The sequence below is a fragment of the Cornus florida genome, unplaced genomic scaffold (assembly GCF_030987335.1).
Source record: "Cornus florida cultivar Cherokee Brave unplaced genomic scaffold, ASM3098733v1 CherokeeBrave_3.0.0_Hap2_Chr08, whole genome shotgun sequence".
Taxonomy (NCBI): Eukaryota; Viridiplantae; Streptophyta; class Magnoliopsida; order Cornales; family Cornaceae; genus Cornus; species Cornus florida.
The window spans coordinates 37,607,614-37,627,928 of NW_026775578.1; the positions used below are offsets into that span (position 1 = coordinate 37,607,614).

At 34.4% G+C, this 20,315-nt stretch overlaps 1 protein-coding gene and 1 pseudogene across 1 annotated transcript; both read right to left on the reverse strand.

The window, feature by feature from the left end:
- Positions 1–10,180: 10,180 nt before the first annotated feature.
- On the reverse strand, positions 10,181–10,739 carry LOC132270067 (TMV resistance protein N-like; annotated as a pseudogene).
- Positions 10,740–15,776: 5,037 nt separating this feature from the next.
- On the reverse strand, positions 15,777–18,850 carry LOC132270068 (uncharacterized). The gene is made up of 3 exons (XM_059771278.1): positions 18,820–18,850; positions 16,505–16,775; positions 15,777–16,260 (listed from the first exon to the last, which is right to left on the reverse strand). The coding sequence occupies exons 1-3, from the start codon at positions 18,848–18,850 to the stop codon at positions 15,777–15,779; spliced, it is 786 nt and encodes a 261-aa protein (XP_059627261.1).
- Between the last annotated feature and the right edge of the window lie 1,465 nt (positions 18,851–20,315).

The following is a 20,315-nucleotide window of genomic DNA, read 5'->3' on the forward strand; positions in this document are numbered from 1 at the left end:
TCTGACATCACGTGACCTAGAAACTTCACTTCCCGCTGCCAAAATTCACATTTCTCGAAGTTGGCATATAACTAGTGTTCACAAAACGTCATAACACTTTGCGAAGATGTCTAGCATGATCGTCCTCTAACTTTGAATAAATCAAAATGTCATCAATGAAGACAATGACAAACTGATCTAAATAAGCCCTGAAGACTCTGTTTATTAAATCTATGAAGACTGCTGGTGCGTTAGTTAACCTGAATGGTATGACCCGAAACTCATAAGAACCATATCTAGTGAGAAACGCTGTCCTCGGAACATCTTGCTCCCGAACCCGAAGTTGATGATATCCAGAATGCAGATCAATCTTAGAGAAGTATATAGGTCCCTTCAATTGATCAAAAAGATCATCAATTCTGGGCAAAGGATACTTATTACGAATAGTAACCTTGTTCAATTCCCTGTAATCTATATACAGGCGAAGCAAACCATCATTCTTCTTCACAAACAGAACTGGTGTTCCCCAGGGTGAAGTACTCCTACGAATAAAACTCTGGCTGAGTAAATACTGAATCTGATCCCTCAGCTCTCGCATCTCCACTGGTGCCATCCTATATGGTACCCTAACAATAGGCGTAGTGCCTGGAGCTAAGTCAATCACAAAGTCTATCTCGCGACTAGGTGGCAACCCTGGAATCTCTTGAAACACATTCGAAATCCTGTATGATTGGTATGCTATCCAATGACACAGTAATCTCCTCCTCCGTTTCCTCCTCCATATGGAACAAATATGTGCTGGTAACCCCGTTAGAATGTGGCAAAGCGACGACGTACATATCCTGACCAGGTATGGTAAAAACAATAGACCTATCATAACAATTAACTTGGGCATGGTAATGCGATAACCAATCCATCCCACGTATTACATCATAAGTGTGCATGCCCAGGACCAATAGATTGGCTAGAAATCTGACTCTACCAATCTAGTGTCACAGGCCCATCACTCTCATGTAAAATAGCTGTATTGCCTAAAGGTGTAGAAATACCCTGAGGTCTACTGATACCCGTGTCGTCATGCCAGAGAAAACAACAAAAGATCTAGATACAAATGAGTGTGTAGCACCTGTATCAAATAAAATATGACCCAATGATCCATGAATAGGAAACATACCCTCAATAGCCTGAGGTGCTTGAATATCCTACAGTATAGGGTTGAAAACCCTGCTGTAATACAACTACTGCGATGCCTGTCCCTGAGGCTGTGGCGGTGCCGGTAATGCCTGATATGTCTGTCCCTGAATTCGTAGAACTTGTGGAGTGGGTAAAGGTATCGGTGTCCTCTGTCCATGCTGCACATACTGTCCCTATCCCCGTCCTACTTTAGGATACTTCCTGGAAGTATGACTATACTCTCCACAAATGTAACAACTACCCTGGAAAGTGCCAAATGGCCTCCTCTGTTGGTTAGCCTGTAACTGACCCTGTCTTGCCTGTGGTCCCCCATTCTGCTGCCTCTGAATAGGTGCCCCATCCCTGTGAGCATCTAAACCACCCTTGTGCTTCTTCTAAGACTGCTGTCCTTGGAATTTGCCCTTGTCATTCTGTCGATGTCCATTGCCATTTCCTTTCTCAGCTGACTGATTAGCAAAGTCTCGGTCACCCAGCTTCTCACCCTTAGCCTGTCTGAAGTCCACGATCAACTGATACTACTGTAGAGCGGCGTTTACTACCTAAGCATAAGTAGTGTAAGCTAGGCTACCTATAATAGCTCACTTAATAGACCACATCAGTCCCTTAATGAAACTATTACGTTTCTTTCCTTTGTATCCACCTCATCTGGTGCAAAAATAGACAAGCGCGTGAACTGCTGCTCATACTCTACCACTGTCATGTTCCCCTGCTGCAGATTAAGGAACTCAGTCTTCATAGTTGTCCTAACTGCATAACGAAAGTACTTCTCATTGAAGCAAGCATTGAAATGATTATAAGTCAATGAAGTCCTCTCCTCTGTAGTGGTAATGACTCCTACCACTGTAGTGCATATCCGACGAGCTTAAATGTAGCAAGTATCTACTTCTGAACCTCTGTGCACTGAACCATTCGAAGATGTTGCTCAATATCCTTCTTCCACTGATGAGCTAGTTTCGTATCGGGGGAGCCTGTGAACTCAAGTGGGCTCCCCTTTGTGAAAGAACTCCTGGCCTCAGTCGGAACAACCGGTGCTGGTATAGGTGCCTGCTAAACCTGTGGTTGATTCCGAAGTATAGCTGTTATCCCTACTTCTATAACCCGAGTAATGAGGTCATTGATATGAGAAAGATACTCTGGATCTCCTCCTTGATCCTGAGTCTGCTAAACTTCCTCCTGCTCTTAGTAAAACTGACCATCATCATCCTAAAACCCAGGCCATTGCTGCTCTTCCTTCATTTGTTGATGCCGTAGGAGGTGTTGCTGCCTAAGTGCCGCTTCCCTTTGCCGCTGATTGTCCTATCTGGTTCTAGCGTTAACCATTCTGTTAACATGGAAAGACAGACATCAGTATGATTTAAACCGAACCATAAAGGAATACAATGAATCTTAAACTTAAGCTCTAAACAAGAGAAAACGCTACGCGGAAGTCTTAAACAATATAATCCTATAGACACTGAACCTAGAGTGCTCTGATACCAACTATGATACCCCTCGATTCTAGAGCCATGGGTGATCAAGTCCGAGCACAGATCTGTGGGACACCAAATAATTAATATGTAAATGAACACAGAATACAAAAAAATGAACTAATAAATAAAATAATAAAAGCTGAAAGAATTCTAAAATATTATCCTCCAAACTTAAATAATTAAAATCCAATAATCCCAAACTTTTCAAAACCTCCAATAAACGTACAACTCGGGAATCCATCTAATGGACCCCTAAAAATCCCAATAGAAAGTAAAGTACGAAAAATGAAATCCAAACTAAAATATAGAAGAAAATCCTACATAGTCGGAGGAGTGAGTGACTGTATCTACTCAGCACGATCAAGCTCTAACCCTGGAACTGACGAACATCTGAAACAATAAGAGTGGGTCAGGCCCACATGCAAGTTCTATCCTATTACAATCCATACAGAAACCCGATACACAGATACATCCTAGATAGCTCAGCAATAACTAAAGTAGTCCATATATATATAAATACACACTATATGACGCTCGCTAGCCCATAGGTCTATCTCAGCCTGAGTAGAGATACCATGCAAATCGCACATAACGTGGTTATGTGTACCTAGACCTACCAGGGAACAACAACTATGTCCAGTTATCCATCCTAGGCGATATACGCATCCAGTGATACCCCTCGAATTTGAGACATGAGTTGATCAGGCCCGAGCCCAAACCTAAGGGATACCAAACAATTAATATTTAAATGAACACAGATTTCAAAATTTAATTAAGAAATAAATAATTAAAAACTGAAAGAATTTTAAAACATAATCCTTTAAAATTAAATACTTAAAATCCAATAATCCAAAACCTCCATTAAACTAACAACTTGAGAATCCATCTAGTAGACCCCTATCAACATCCCAAACTGAAAAGGAAAATAACTGTAATTAAAATCCAAAGCTAAATATAGAAAGCAATCCTACGTAGTTGAAGGAGTGAGTCACTGTATTTGCTCTGCACGACCAAGCTCTAATCCTGGAATTGACGAGCACCTGAAAAATAAGAGAGTGGGTTAGGCCCACATTCAAGTCCTATTCTACTACGATCCAAACAGAAACCCGATACGCAGATACATCCTAGATAGCTCAACAATAACTAGAATAGTCTGTATATGAATAAGTACACACTATAGGACGCTCACTAGCCCAATAGGTTTGTCTCAGCCTGAGTAGAGATACCATGCAAATCGCACATAAGGTGGTCGTTTGTACCTAGACCTACCAGGGAACAACAGCTATTGTCCAGTTATCCATCCTAGGCGATATATGCACCCTAACCATGGTCCTGAGACTCAAGATCATACCATGGCACCATAACATAAATATATAAAGTCTGTATACTCCTAATACAAAATATCATCCGTCTGGTATAGTGGCCTGATATGTGTATAACAATCCATCCGGAAACCAAAGTAGGTCATTCAATTATTTTATTGACATGACACAAATATGAGTAAAACTTAACCTTTATGGTTAATCCATACCTCAATCCAGAATAGGTTAGACTTAGTGTTTGAACTAATCCATCCCTAATATGCCACCGTCCTATACCGGTGCATACAATCCTCCAAATAGCATAGTTAATAAAACAACACTATATATACATCAACCATTCTCCAAAATATACATCAATATAAATTAATACATATATAACAATATTAGGCATTTATTATAGAACCTAAAAATCATGTTTTAACTGTGTAAATTACTAAAATAAATCTAAGCATTTACATCTTCTAAATTATCTAGAAATTGATACAGTTAAATAGCAAACAAATATCAATTTATTCCAAACCAAGTATAGTTAATTCAGGTAATTCACTATACTTATAACTTTGTCTAAATATGATTAACAATATCAAATCATAAATCAAATAACCTCCAAGTGCCAGTAAATAAGTTTATTAACAAAACAGTGCACAACCTACAGGTTTTTCCTCAAATTCACCTTGCTCTATTCCTTAGTCCAGTTATGAATTAATGTTTCCCCATTGTTTTGTAGGTCTATAGCAATCATATACATCATTTAAAATAGTTTAAACCAAGTAGAAACACCCTGCATAGTCCAAACAACGCCTTAAAAACAGTTAATACGTAATTCGGGGCGAGAGCAGGCTCTCACAAATTGAGAGCCTGCTCCATTGGCATGGGAGCCGGCTCCTTAACTTTGGGAGTAGGCTCTGTGGAGCTAGGAGCCAGCTCCACACTCCTTGGAGCCAGCTCCATTGATGAGGGAGCTGGCTCCCTCCTTTTGGGAGCCTGTTCTCTCACTCCCTGAATCCGTTCTGCATTTTCTCCTTTGTCTTCCTCACCTCCGGTGATACCCAAGCCTCTATAATTCTTTTAATACTTGTTCCAATGTCCAATTAATGCCCCAGATTATTTATAAGACATCATTATGCATTAACAATAACAATTACACAAGGCTTAAAAGCATATACAGAAGGATACAATTAAACGCTTTACAAATTTTTAAAACGGTTGAATTCAACGAAACAAATTACAATTTAAACATACATCACAGATATGTTTTAGCATCAATTAAACCCCCAGAGTCTATCTAGGCATGCACAGAACACAGGTTTAAGGGAAAGAGTTAGAATAAAGACTTGCCTCTGATTTCAGTTTAGAAATCTTAAACCGTCGTCTCTAGCAACTTCAGTGACCTTGGTTGCTTTTACTAACCTCTACTGCTCCTAGTTTAGCCCACGAGCATGCGTCAACGATTCCTCCTTGATTCAGCCCCTTGACCCTAACCAAAACCCTAACTTTTCTCTCTCTGTTACCTCTCAAACCACCCTGTTCTTTTTCTCAGCCTCCACTATTCGTAAGTAGAGTTCTAAAACCCTTGCAGACTATTAAACTGTTATATTTATAGACCACTTAAGTTAACCTAATTCTAATTACGTAGGCAATGAAAAACACACAAGTCGGCAACACCGTGAATCATAAAACCCTAATTAATCCAATTAATTTATTAAATAATTAAACAATTTCAATAATTCAATTAAAGACAAATAATAAATAAAAATAATAATTAATCAATTATTTCAAATAATAAAAAAATAAGTCAAATAATAACAATTAATTCAATTAATTCAAATAAAACAAGCAAGTAAACAATTAAACCAATAAAAATGTAAATAAATAATTAATTAAAATATCAGGACTATCCTTTTAAAATTAGGAGTATTACACACCCTAACCATGATCCTGAGACTCAAGCTCATATCACGGCACCATAATCATAAATATATAAAGCCCGTATAAGCCTAATACAAAATATCATCCATCTGATATAGTGGCTTGACATATGTATAAAAATCCATCCAGAAACCAAATTACGTCATTCAATTGTTTATTAACCTGACACCAATATGAGTACGACTTAACCTTTATGGTTAATCCATACCTTAATCCAGAATAGGTAGGACTTAGTGATTAAACTAATCCATCCCTAGTATGCCATTGTCCCATACTGGTGCATACAATCCTCCAAATAGTATAATTGATAAAACAATAATAAGTAACTCATCCACCATACTCCAAGATATGCATAACTAAAGTCTAATACATATATGACCATATTAGGCATTCATTATAAGGCCTAAAAATCATGTTCCAAACCTTTAAATTGCTAAAATAAGGCTAAGCATTTAAATCCTCCAAACAATCAATAAATTAATGCAGTTTACAACAAATTAAAACATCAATTTAATCCAATCAAAGCATAGCTATTTTCAGATAATCCACTACACTTATAACACTATTGAAATATGATTAAACATTATTAAATCATATACAAAAGATTTGCTAAGTTTCAGTAAGCAAATAAATCAAGAAAATAATATTCAACATGTAGGCTTTTCCGTAACTTCATGTTGCTCCATCCCATAATACATTAATGTAATAATGGTTCCCAATATTTTTATAAGTCCATAGTAGTTATTTAAATCATTTAGTGCAATTTAAACAACCTAGGAATACCCTAGACAGCCAAACAGAGCCCTAAAAACAATTTCTGTGCGTTTCAGGGCGAGAGCAGGCTGTCAAAAATTGAGAGCAAGCTCTCCCCTCTTGAGAGCTGGCTCCCCACCCTTGGGAGCCGGCTCCCACATGGAGGGAGCCAGCTGTGGCCATGAGGGAGATGGCTTCCTCCTTTTGGGAGCTGGTTCTCTCTCCCTTTAAGAGCTGTATTCCGATTATGTTCATCTTCTTCGCCTCCGACAATGTTGCAGAACCCTCTGTAATATCTAATACAGTTCCTAGGGTTCAATTTCAATTCTAGATTAATTATAAAGCATTATTATGCATCAACGACATAAATTAAACCCAAGCTTAAAACCAACGGCAGCAAGATTCAATTATAAACTTCAATCAACCCCAAACCAGTTTAATTCAACGCAATTAAATACAGTTCAAACATGCTTAAAAGATATGTTTTAACATTAATTTAAACCCTGGAGTTTACCTAAGTATGCACAGAACACAGGTTTAAGGGAAGGAGTTAGAATAAAAACTTGTCTTCGATTTCAGTTTTGAAACCTTAAACCACCGTCTCTAAGTTTTCCGATAGATTCTAGATTACCATTCAACACCTCCATTGCTCTTGGTTCAATCTAGAAGTAATCCCTTCCTTCCTCCTTTAGCCTTTCTGGTTAATCTCTCAAGTCCCTCTCTGTTTTCCTCTCAAACTTCCCTCTGTTTTTCCTCTCAAGTTACTATGTACGTGAATAAGTTATTCCCAACCCTAGACAGACGTACTTATATATTTATAGGCTTAAGAAAACCACAACCCTAATTCTACTTACGCTCAGAGAAGGAAAAGAAAAATAATTAAATCTAAAACTAAATCGGCTAAACCCCAAAACGTGATTACCTAGACATATAAAACCCTAACTATGCTTTAATAATTAATAAAACTAATTTAATCAAATAAACCAATTACTTATTTAAATACAATACATAATACAAATAAACCATTTAAACAATTAACACAATTAATTCAATTAAATAAAATTTCAATTAAATAAAACAATTAATTCAATTAAAGACAATAAATAATACAACTAGGCACATAAGCAAATAATCAAAGAAAATGCAATAAACAATAATTAACATGCCGAGACTATCATTTTAAAATTAGGGGTATTACAGGTATCATTATTAAAGTAGTCTCAACTAGTTTTTATCAATTTATTTATTTATTTTGATCAATACTGTTGGTGTCAAGCCTCGTATAGCACCTCATAGTTAACTATCGAGTACACATACACTGGACAATTATCGAGAAATTCCCTGAAGTTGGTCCCAAGGAATTTCGAACTCCTCCTAAGATATGAGGTGAAAGACTAATTAATCCTATCCTTTTAGAATTATTTTCTTTGAGGTTTTATGGGTTGGTTTCCATGTTCATGTTAAAATATGGGATGTGAGGAGATATATTTTGGTTATAGTGGTGGAAAGGGGTTAGGGTTCGTCGATGGGCAGGTGTTTCAGTGATTAGGAGGTTGTGACGTCCCACATCACCTAGGGGGAGAAGTTGTCGAGACTTGTATGTGTGGACACCCCTTAACCATGTAGACGCGTTTTGAGAAAAACTGTGAACTCCGAGAGGAGAGTATGCAAAGCGGATAATATCAATACAATGTGGGCGGGTCGTGACAAATGGTATCAGAGCTAATCCCAAACCAAAAATGGGGGCGTATACAAGCCTATGCGAGTCACACCAGCAAGGACACTGGGACCCAAGAGGGGATGATTGTGACATCTCACATCGCCTAAGAGGGATAAGTTGCTAGGACTTACATGTGTAAACACCCCTTAACCATGTAGATGGGTTTTGAGCAAACCGTGGGCACCGAGAGGAGGGTATGCAAAGCAGATAATATCTACACAGTGTGGGTAGGTCGTGACAAATAGGGAGTTATGACATTGGTGAAGGGGAGTGGTGGAGGCCGAGTTTAGACAGAGACAGAGGAGTGGCAGTGGAGAGAGAGAAAAGAAAATGGTCAGATGGGTATTAGAGAAATATAAAGGTTTTGAAAGGGAGCAATAGTATTTTAATTTTCCTTATTCTTGTTATATATTTTTTATTTAAGAACAATTAAGATATTAAGAGCAAAAATGTCAATCACATTAATAAGTTAACAACATTTTTCCAATAAACTTTGACAATGTAAGAGTTATTTTTGCAAAAGTTTCATCTATAGGATATTATTCCAAACCTTAAGGGTGGACAGAGTAATTTTTTTTTTTCTCTTTATGACTTTGGTGTTTTGTGTAAGCCAAATTAACATTAAGGACGTTAACCAATTATATTACAAATTGGCTACTCATCACAAGGATCTTGACTCACATTGGATACGGATGGGGAGGGTTTGGGGCTTATAAGGGGTGCCTAAAAACAATCACCCTAGAAAGAGTGCACAATAGCTAACTAATCAAGTGCTCTTACCCTAAAGACGAATTAGGCTAAGTGATTTGCCGAAGCTATGCTCAGTAGGAAGCACCACCTAACATTTTAAACTTTTAGATTGGATGGTAACAAGAAACCTGTTACAAGTGATATCAGAACGTGCCCACTCCCTTATTATATCTCTTTCTCAAACCTAAGTGTCAATGTTGCCCAAGAAATATGTATGTAAAGTATATTGAAATTAAGGGCGAATACCTATAACCACTCATGAGGTTTGCCTTTATTACTTGGCTTAAACTTTTTAAAATAAAACTGCAACACACCTGTCAAAGCTACAAGTCATCAAATTTGTGAATGGTAGCGGTAAAATCAACAAACTACGACTATTCTATGTGTCATGTTGGCATAAGCAACTCAAAATATTAAAAAGATAAAATTGCCTTTGCCCACTTACACCATTTCTTGCACTCAACCACCACCCATCCTATGTTCTCTCTTCTTCACCTCTCCACTGCCGCCACCACCTCTGTTTTCTCTCTTTTAATTATAGGGCAAATTGCATTAAACCATCTCAAATTTCAATTTATAGCAAGAAACCCTTCTGCATGAAAAAGTTGACATAAAACCCCCATAACTCTCGAAGTTGTTGCAAAATGATATATTTATGACAAAAATGTCCCTTAATATAAATTTAAAAAAATGGGTTCTCTTAATATAAAATTAAAATTAATACAAATAACTCATTTGGTATAGTGGTTATAATTTTTTTTTCCTCAATAGTGGTTACAAATTTTTTCCTAAATTTTTCTTAATGGTGTGTCTGTAAGAAAATGAAAATACCTTGGAAATTTTTTTAAAATTTTCTTAATTTAAAAAAAAAATTAAAAAGAAAAAGAAAACTAAATTTTATTAATTTGCATTAACTGGCATTTATATTATGACTTCCTTTGAGTTCTGATAGGATTATTAAAGACTGCTATCCAAAAATGTCTCTTTTCTGAACTTCATTTAAAAAATAAATATTCAAAATTGCCTTTTTTTTTAAAATTTTTTTTTTTTTTTTTTTTTTTCAATCATGCAAAACCTGATATATTCAAAATGTGAGTTTTGCGGTAATTACCCGTTTGCTGTATCCGGAACGCTATATCCACATATATTTGCTGCATCCCTATAGTAGTCTTCCATCGCTGCACTTTCTCCATGTTCCCACTGAAAACTTTCTCATGAATTTCAAAGGCTAATCCATAGCTCCCTGTTTGTTTCCTTACTTCTGAAGGATCCGCATTGTAGAACACTGGTACCACTGTCTGCCCCATCGTCTTTTTGCATTCCACGATTTTCACGAGTTCATCCAAACACCACTTGGAGGAAGCATAGTTTTTGGAGAAGACGATGAAAGCGAATCTAGATTCTTCAATTGCTTTGAGTAGTGCTGGTGAAATATCTTCTCCTCTTTTGAGTTGTTTGTCGTCTTTGAAGGTATAAGATTCCTTTATAAGACAAAGCAGTGAACAGATGGCCTACAAAGTTCTTGCGAGTGTCTTCACCTCTGAAGCTTAAGAATACCTTGTAATTCCATTTAGGTTTAGGATTTGAAGATGAAGACACTGTGTGTGCGCTCGTGGAAGCCATTGGTAACCAAAAATCTGGTGAATGTGTGAAGGATTTGAAGGGTAGCTAGAAGGAACACTATGCTTCACTTTCTATGAGGACAGGGCTGACCCTGAGGTTGACAAAATCTTGAGAGGTCCTGGAAAATTTAAATGTGAGGCCTTTTAATTATTGAAATGCACACTAACATACGCATAAAGTAATAAAAGGGCAATGGGCTGTGAATTCATTTAATGGAAGGGCTCTAAGTTTTTTTTTTTTTTTGTTCTTTTTATTTGGACCTATCACTCATGGAAAGGAGCCTAAGTGACCTCTCACTCATGGAAAGGAGCCTAAATATTTTTTATTTTTATTTGGGCCTATCACTCATAGTAAGGGGCTAAGTTTTTTTTTCTTTTTATTTGGGCCTATCACTCATGGTAAGAGGCTTAAGTTAGTTGTGTGTGTTTTTTTTTTTTTTTTTTTTTTTTTTTTTTTTTTTTTTTTTTTTTTTTTGAACCTATCACTTATGGGGCTAAAAATTTTGAGGTCCTCTAAATGTTGAGGCCTTAGGCCACTGCCTTGGTCGCCTTGCGCCAGGGCCGGCCCTGTGTGAGGATTTGGTATCTATACATTGGCTTTGTGCTTGACATATTAGCAATTTCGCCCTTTTTTTTTTTAATGAAAAGTCGGTGGAAAGTGATATGGCTCCCCAGTCATGAAAGTGGTGTGGAACCGGACTCATAAGATACTTAGGTTAAATTTGGACTTTCCTGACTCATTCTTGGGCTACAACTTGGGCAGGTTAACACAGCCCAGCCCAACCCCAACCCAAAAATTTTGAAATTGGGGCATACAATTCACAAATCGGGCTCATGCTTGGGTTGGGTTTTGTGAAACCCGGATATATTCGGGTTGGGCTTGTGCTCAACCCGAACCCACCCAAAACCCAAAATTAAAAATAAAAAAAAAAAAAAAATTTCCCCCTCTCTCTCTCTTCTTTCTCTTTCTCTCTCAGCCACCATCCCTGTTATTGCCGCCGTTGATCCACCGCCGCCGCCGTCGTCCCTCGCCCTCAACAACAAAATAAATACGCAGAGATGATACTATACATATATATACACATATATGATATATCTCACACAAAACCCTAGTTACCAACAACAAAATAAATACGCAGAGATCTGAAATATATTGGTTTTGAAATTTTGATTCTTGCAGACACACACACACTCACACAGTGTTATATATATATTTAACACACACACACACACAGTGTTACACACACACTCACACAGTGTTACACGTCGCTCTCCCACTAACAAAGAACAAAAACAAAATTTTAAAGGTTAAAAAATAAAGATGCCTCATCAGTACTCACTTTTCGTGAATCAAAGGAAAAAAAATATATCTGTATACATGTCCATACAGTGATTTTGTAGTTTATCGTTGCAGAGAAAGAGAGAAAGTTGAGAATCAAACCTGGAGGCGATTGGGGAGGCTGAAATGATTTGCCTTAAATTTTTTTTTTTTTTGTTTTTTAATAACAATATAATCAAATATATAAAATATATACAAATTTCCGAAAAAATATATATATTATTTTTTTAAAAAAAACTCAACCCATCAACTTGACCTGACCGGCCCAAAAATATTCGGGCTAGGTTTTAACCATAACCCATATTGGGTACAATTCAGGCCAATTCGGGTTGAAGTTGGGTTAGGATTGAGTTGGGTTGGGTTGGGCCAGCTCAACTTGCAACCCTACCTCATTCATTTCTCCCTCATTTTTATATATAATACCTCAATTTTATTATTTTTCTTTCCATAAATGCTTTATGGGATTTTATTTTATTTCTCTTTCTATAATTATATTCTTTTCTTCTCAATTGTTGTCTCTCTCTAACAGCTCTCTCCCACATAATAATAATAATAATAATAATAAATAATAATAATTAATTAATTAAATTATCTTTCTTCAAAATTTCTACTTATATTTTAGTATGTAACAGAAACTCTCTGTATGTCCCATGTGTGAGATGTTGTGACGTGTATATATATACAATAATATTTTTTATAAAAATAATAATATTTTCTAAAACATAAAAGTGATTTACATATTATGTTAGTAATTTATTTTTCCATATTCACATGATTAAAAATTAAATATTAATTTACAAAAAAAAAAAAAAAGAATAAAATTAAGGGTAAAATACAGCCACACCCTTTGAGATTTAGCAAAAGGACACTCAGAGAAAATTTACCTATTTTTTGAACAAAGTCACCGCCTGAAGGTTCAAAAATGGACAAGCCACCCATTTACATGAGAAATTGACCAAATTACCCTTTGACCGTTTAGGAGACTTTTTTAACTTTACAATTTAATAAATTGGACCAATCTACCCGCATGAACAATTTATGCATAAAAAAAAAGTAAAAAAAAAACTTTATATTGTTCTTATTATTATTATTTTTTTGGTTATTACTTTATTAATGTCTTAACTTCTTAAAAATGTAGACGTATAAAATGATTTTTTGATCTAATACATATATTTCAAATAAATTATATTTTGTTATTACTTCTTTTCTTTTTCTTTTTTATTTTTAAATTAAGATGCTTAATTCTTTCATCTAAAAAAATTAAACCAATCTCTTTTCCTTAAAAATAAAAAATATAGTACCAGTATAACTTTATGCATCTTAAATTATATATCAAATTTTATGCATTTCCCAACATAAAAGAAAATAGGCACCAGTATAACTTTATACATCTTAACTTTATGCATACCTTTGTTTTTTTTTTTTTTTTCCCTTTGTTTTACTATTTTTTTTTTCCCTTTTATGTTGGAAAATGCATAATATTTGATATATAATTTAAGATGCATAAAGTTATACTGGTACCACATTTTTTATTTTTAAGGAAAAGAGATTGGTTTAATTTTTTTAGATGAAAGAATTAAGCATCTTAATTTAGAAAATAAAAAAGAAAAAGAAAAGAAATAAAAACAAAAAATAATTTATTTGAAATATATGTATTGGATCAAAAAATAATTTTAGATGTCTAAATTTTTAAGAAGTTAGGATATTTTATAAAGTAAATAACAAAAAAAGAAGAAGAAGTTAACAATACAAAGTTTTTTTTTTAATGCATAAATTGTTCATTAAGGTAGATTGGTCCAATTTATTAAATTGTAAAGTTAAAAAAGTCTTTTAAACAGTCAAAGGGTAATTTGGTTAATTTCTCATGTAAAGAGGTGTCTTTGTACATTTTTGAACCTTCAGGGGATGCTTTTGTCCAAAAAATAGATAGGTTTTCTCTAAGTGTCCTTTTGCCAAACCTTATGGGGTGTGACTGTACTTTACCCTAAAATTAAATATCAATAAGACGAATATATATATATATATATATATATATATATATATATATATATATATATACCTAAATGTCTATACCTATTATAGATGCACTTAAATTTTTATTATCTTTTCTCTTATCTAAATTATAATTATATTATTTAACTTAATTTTATTATTAGTATCAGTTTATCATAAAAATGAAAAAAGAAAGAAAGATACGAAGTAGTAAGTAAATTTGTAAGTAGCATTTTTTAAAATGATTAACTTAATATTAAAATTTTATTATTTATAATAAAACTTATGATAACCAATTTAATTTTTTTTACCATAGGAAAATATATTCTTTTTTCATACAATATATATTAAATTGATGAAAAATTAATAAATTACCTAAATAAAAAATATCTTCTTTTTCATTTAATATATTCGTGAAAAATTTTAAAAATTAATGGAGAATATGTCATCAAATTAGTATGTTTTCTTTTTTTTTTTTCATAATTTATTTCAATAAGAAAAATAGATTAAGTGTAATTCAATAAGAATGGATATTATGGTCATTTATTAAAATATGGTATAAGTATTAGGGTGTTTTGTAACAAAATGCGATAGTTTAGAAAATATTATGCACAAAAATATAGTTTAGGGGGTTATTCACAAATTCAAACATAGTTTAGGGATTTTTTGCCCTATTATACACAAAATATACTTTAGGAGGTTATTCGCAAATTTAAACATAGTTTAGGATTTTTTTGCACTTTAACCTTTATTTTATGTTTAATAATTATTATATCATTTGGTATAACAGAAAACTACTTCCTAATTACTACGATACACTAATATAAAGTGAAGAAGTACCCTGACAAGCCATTCGTGGTGTGCACTCATGTATTATGTATGCACAGCAAAAGAAAATACTAATTTTTCATAATTACCCTTTAAATTTTCAGATATCTAACAACTTAATTACATCCACTTTTAAATTTAAAAAGACAACATAGTAATTTTAAAAAGAAACAATGCATTAATTATAATTCTTTTAAAAAAATTAAATTATAGAACCGAAGGAGTACACACTAAAAAAAGCTTTTGAAGAATCATTGACTCAAAAATTGATTGCATACATTTTGTTTATGAAACGATATTGCAAATTGAGAATATGGGATGAATTTATGACTCAAATACCAATTCAATACTTTTTCGGTGCAAATTTGTTCCAAAAATCAAATGTTAGTCGCTGAAAAATAGTATAATTTTGATTTTTAGGAAAAAATGTTAATTTGACTAAGAAGGTCAATTCAAAACCTCTTGACTGAATGTCAACTTTCTAATAAGATAGGAGACCTGAGTTGTTTTTTAAACCTTCTATACCCCTTTTTTCTTTTTCTTTTTTACTAGATTTCTCTACCATTATCAAGAAAACAGCTGTAGGATTAGAAAGTTCAACAATGGTGTGAGTTAGAATAAATCATAAAGAGAGATGAAGATTACAGTTACTTAATTTTGTTAGAAGAAAATATATATAGATAGAAGAAGAAATATTAATGATAGTCAACATTGACGTTACAATTCACATTAAATCACATGCGGCCAAAGTATATTCTAAAAAGAGAAAAATTATATTATGGGACACTCAAAATGTGAAAATGCCTTGAAAGAGATTTATTGACAATTGTGGTGCCATCTCAAAATACATGCTCTCTCTTAGTGCAGGGGCTTTGATCATCAGAATCTGTCACGCTTTCTGTTGACACCATTATTTTTGTCTTCCACTGCTACTGCTTCATCTGTCCCGTCCATGATTCCCAAATTCCCATACCCATCCTTCCAACTTTTCACATCTTTCTCACACACTATACGGACTCCCCACTTCCTCGGAGGCAACCTCCTAAAACCATTTGCCGCATCAACAAATTCAAAGGAAACCCCAAGTTGGCGCCATTCGTTTTTATTCCAATGCACCTCCTGAGTTGGAATATAGCACAGCATGATATGTTTGGACCCAAGGTTCTCACTTCTGGGGATCCAAAAGTAATCCTCGTCTTCACTACACTGTTTATCATTATGGTCTACTAAATGGAAACGCATTTTCAAACATGAGTGTGGAGTTGAGAAGTTAAAAACACCACACACAGCAATCCCAATATATCTCTCCTCACAACAATCTGGAGGCAGTTGCAGATATGTTGAAGTACCCAAATTCTGTTGGCTGAACCATTAAAATAATAGCAAAAGTAAAATATACACGGGATTTCTGTACCAAGAAAACAACATGTAATTCATATTCATACTACATACATGTGCACATATATAAATATATATATATATATATATAGAAAGAGGGAGAGAGAGTTACCTGAAACAGAAATCTCAGCAACATATCAACCACATTTTCACTCCATTAAAAGCAATTAGAGAACGTGACCCTAGCCAGTATTCTATTATTTGTAAACAGATCTCTGGAGCTTATTAATGATGGGCAATCATCTGCATATAACAAATTAATAGAAGATGGAAGCTCTGGTAATGCTTCTAGCCTCTTGCACCCAGCTAACCTAAGGGATACAAGTTGAGAAAGATGGGAGATGGTTGCAGGTAAACTAACAAAACTGTTTCTGCTTAAATTCAACATTTTCAAAGAGGATAAGCTGCCAAGGTCACTGGGGATCCCTCGTTCAGACAAATTGCAATCACTAAGATCAAGTTCTGTTAAGGAATTCAAACCTGCTAACGAAGGAAGCACCAAACACAGAGAATCTTCACATTTCCTTGGTAAAAACCAAGATGAAAAAAATGATTGAGATATTATTGTACCCTTGCATCCACCAAGGGATAAGACTTTGAGGCCTTCCAAATGATTAATGGAGGATGGTAGTCATTTGATAGCAGTATTATTTGCACGAAGCTGTGAGATATTATTTATTTTTTGGCAATTATCATAGACATAACAAGTCCAAGTTGAGTTGTAATTTAAATTACTTGTTCTACAAGTCATCAAGTTCAACAGGGATTCCACAGCTGGGAAGGAGTTCAAACTTACCTTACTTGAAGAGTTTGTGATGAAAAGGGTAAGAACACTATATTAGGAAGGAATATGAACAAGGTTGGACATTCTACACTTTCCATGTTAGTATACAATTTCCGTAGAATGAACCAAGGCTGAAGGAATTCGAAATGCGAGTCTGCCAACCTTGAACCAATTCAGCTTCCTTGAACCGGTTCAAGATGTTCAAGTTTGACACACTGCCAAACTTGAACCGGTTCAGCTTTCCTTGAACAGGTTCAAGACCTTCTGTTTGCAATACAACTTTAGTTTCCTTTTTCTAATTAATTTCTCAGTTGGTCTAGAATTGTACCAAATCCTATGCACGAAATTTACCTTATTTTCAGAGGGATTAGGTCATTCTATAATCTATATAAACCATGTCATATACATTGGTTTATTCACGGCTTTTACATTATAATTCAGATATTATTCAAAGCCTTAGGAAGTTTATTTCTCTCAGAAAATCAAAATTGATTTTTCTGTTGTCTTCCTAGAACCCACATATATTCACCTAGTGAGTCTAGAGTTGTGGTGTTTGAATCCTGATCGTGATCATACAGTTGTATTAACATCGATCAGACAAAGCAGATCTTCTTCTACATCATTCAGACAATTGAAGAATAGAAGTAAACGCAGTCACACTTTGGAAGGATTGGAGCATTCGCGGAGTGCTGTCTGATCTACCTGCTACTCTTCTATAAATATCAAGTGTAAGCCTGAGATCAAGTTTCTGTTAGACGGGGAGTCGCAAAGCTAGAGGATCATCAGCGGTTGGTGTGGTGTAGAACGATAGGGTGTGAGCCAGAGTCAAAGTTCAGTATACTTTGTTCCAACCATAGTGAATTGGTTTACTTTGGACTGCACAAGTCCACTAGATTTTTCCCATAACAGTTGACGTATTTTATCAATTGGGGTTTCCTCGCTAAAATCATAGTGTCATCTCTAACTTTGTACTTTGCTTTATTTTATCTGCATGTGATTAACTGTTTAATTGCTAAAACATAAAATAAGTAAAGTAGTTAAGGACACAGATCTATTTTACAAAACCTAAAACTTTCCGGTTTACATTCCGCTGCGTACGACTCACAATTTGGTATCAGAGCTGATCTCTATACACTGAGCTGATCCTTGTTGGAAAGTTTAGTTTTGTTATGTTTTTCGAAAATTGTTTTCAACATCATGTCTTATGCGTTAAAAGAAGGTGGTTCTAATCAACGTGGTCCTTTATTTGAATGAGATAATTACAATTTTTGGAAATCAAAGATGAGAGCCTATTTGCAAAATTCTGGTGGTAAAACTTGGGTAATAGTTGAGTCTGGCTATACACCTCCAACAATAGATACAATTGTGGATGGTAAAATAGTCAAAGAGTTAAAAGATACTTTTACTTTTACTGCTATTGAAACTAAGCGTAATGATGCTAATGGCAAAGCTTTATATTCAATTATTAATTCTGTTGTTCCATCTAAATATGCTAGAATTTCTTATTGTAAACTACTAAAGAAGCTTGGGATATTTTACAGGTTACTCGTGAAGGAACTTCAAAAGTGAAGTTGTCCAAAATTCAGTTGCTCTCTCATAAATTTGGCAACATTGTGATGAAAGAAGATGAATCCTTTTCTGATTATTATTCTAGTCTTCTTGAAATAATTTCTGAATTGCGTCATTTAGGGAAAAAAGTTAGTGATAAAAAAATTTGTGAAAAAATCTTAAGGTTTTTACCTAAAAGATTCCAGATTAGCGTTGAAACCATCTCTGAACATTAGGATTTGACTACTTGTCAAGTTGATGAGATGGTAGGTTCACTAAAAACTTTTGAGATGCAGAATTTTGATTTAAATCAGAAAGAGAAAAACCTTGTTTTAAAATCTACACAGGTTGAGAATTCTGTGAATGATGACTCTGATGATGACATTGCATTAGGCAACAGAGGAGAAGGAATAGCAACAAGGCTAATCCTCAAAATTTTGACAAAACGTCAAAGTTTAGATTTAATAAAAAGAAAGTAGAAGAATCAAAAGAAATAGAATTTACTTGCTGGAATTGTGGTGGCAAAGGTCATGCAGCCAATGTTTGTCCTAGTCCTAGGAAAGAACAAAAGGATAGGAATAAAGGAAAAGCAATGAAAGTTTCTATGGTTGAAAATTCTACTTTAAGTGATAGTGATTCTCCTCAAAATGATTCTAATGATTTTTCTTATGTCGCTTTTCTTGATAGGGGTCCTCATGTCGTTCATTTATCTGACTCTGACAGTTCAGATAACGAAGAAACTAAAGTTCATGATGAACAGGTTGAAGAGGCTGAAAAGGACGATGAAAGATTGAAAAAGATGGTCAAAGAAACTATTGAGACCAAACAGGCAATCAATAAGCTAGCAAAGGAGCTTATCCAAGCAAAATGAAAGAATGAAGATCTAAAGAAACAGATTACTGAAGGCAAACAGAAGGTTATTGAAAGAGAGTCAGTCATCACTGAGCTTGAGAAATAAATCATCATTCTTGAGGATAAGGTAAGTGTTTCTAACTCATTAAAGGAATGTCTTGCTTTGAAAAATGATTATCTTGAAATTGAGTTGAAATCTGAAAGAGATAAACTGAAAAGGTTCAATATGAGTTAAAACAGTTTGAATAAGATAATCAACATGGGTAAGGATGTGAATGATAAAACAGGGTTAGGATTTGTTAAAGTTTCTCTTAGTAATCAAGGTAAAACAATGTTTGTTAAACCTGCTATTATGCCTAAACCATGTTTGCCTGATGCATCACATTTTGCTATGTCTTATGTGCCTAAATTGTTGTATTGCACTTTTTGTGGGAAAAATGGACATAAGTATAACTCATGCCTTCATAGGAAAAAAAAGATTTTTCTAAAATTGGGTCTCAAAATTTTCATGCTAAGAACGAGGTGCGTTCTAAAGGGAAAAAGAAATTGTCACCTAAGGTTTTTAGAACTGAAATTTTGCCTAAGAAAGAGGTAAAGAGAGAAAAAGAATTTCAGGAAGTGAGAGTGAAAACTGTGTGGATCAAAAAGTCTGATTTGATCAATTATGTGCCTATTGAGTCTTTGGAACAAGTTTCCAAGAGGACTTTACCCTCAAACTGAGTTCTACAAAATTCAAAGATCATGGCATGTGTTTAAAACAAAAATTTTGTTGCCATTGGATCATTTGTTAGGGTTTGGTTAGGGTTTGATTTTCTGATTATGATCTTCTTTGTATA

What these genes read in the sequence shown, in the direction of transcription:
- LOC132270068 (XM_059771278.1), bottom strand. Translation starts at nt 18,850, where the DNA reads ATGGTTTCAACGCTAATCTGGAATCTTTTAG. An exon ending in GCTAATCTGGAATCTTTTAG is followed by an intron (nt 16,776 to 18,819) that starts GTAAAAACCTTA and finishes CTTCGTTAGCAG; the next exon opens with GTTTGAATTCCTTAACAGAA. An exon ending in TTAATAAGCTCCAGAGATCT is followed by an intron (nt 16,261 to 16,504) that starts GTTTACAAATAA and finishes TTAATGGTTCAG; the next exon opens with CCAACAGAATTTGGGTACTT.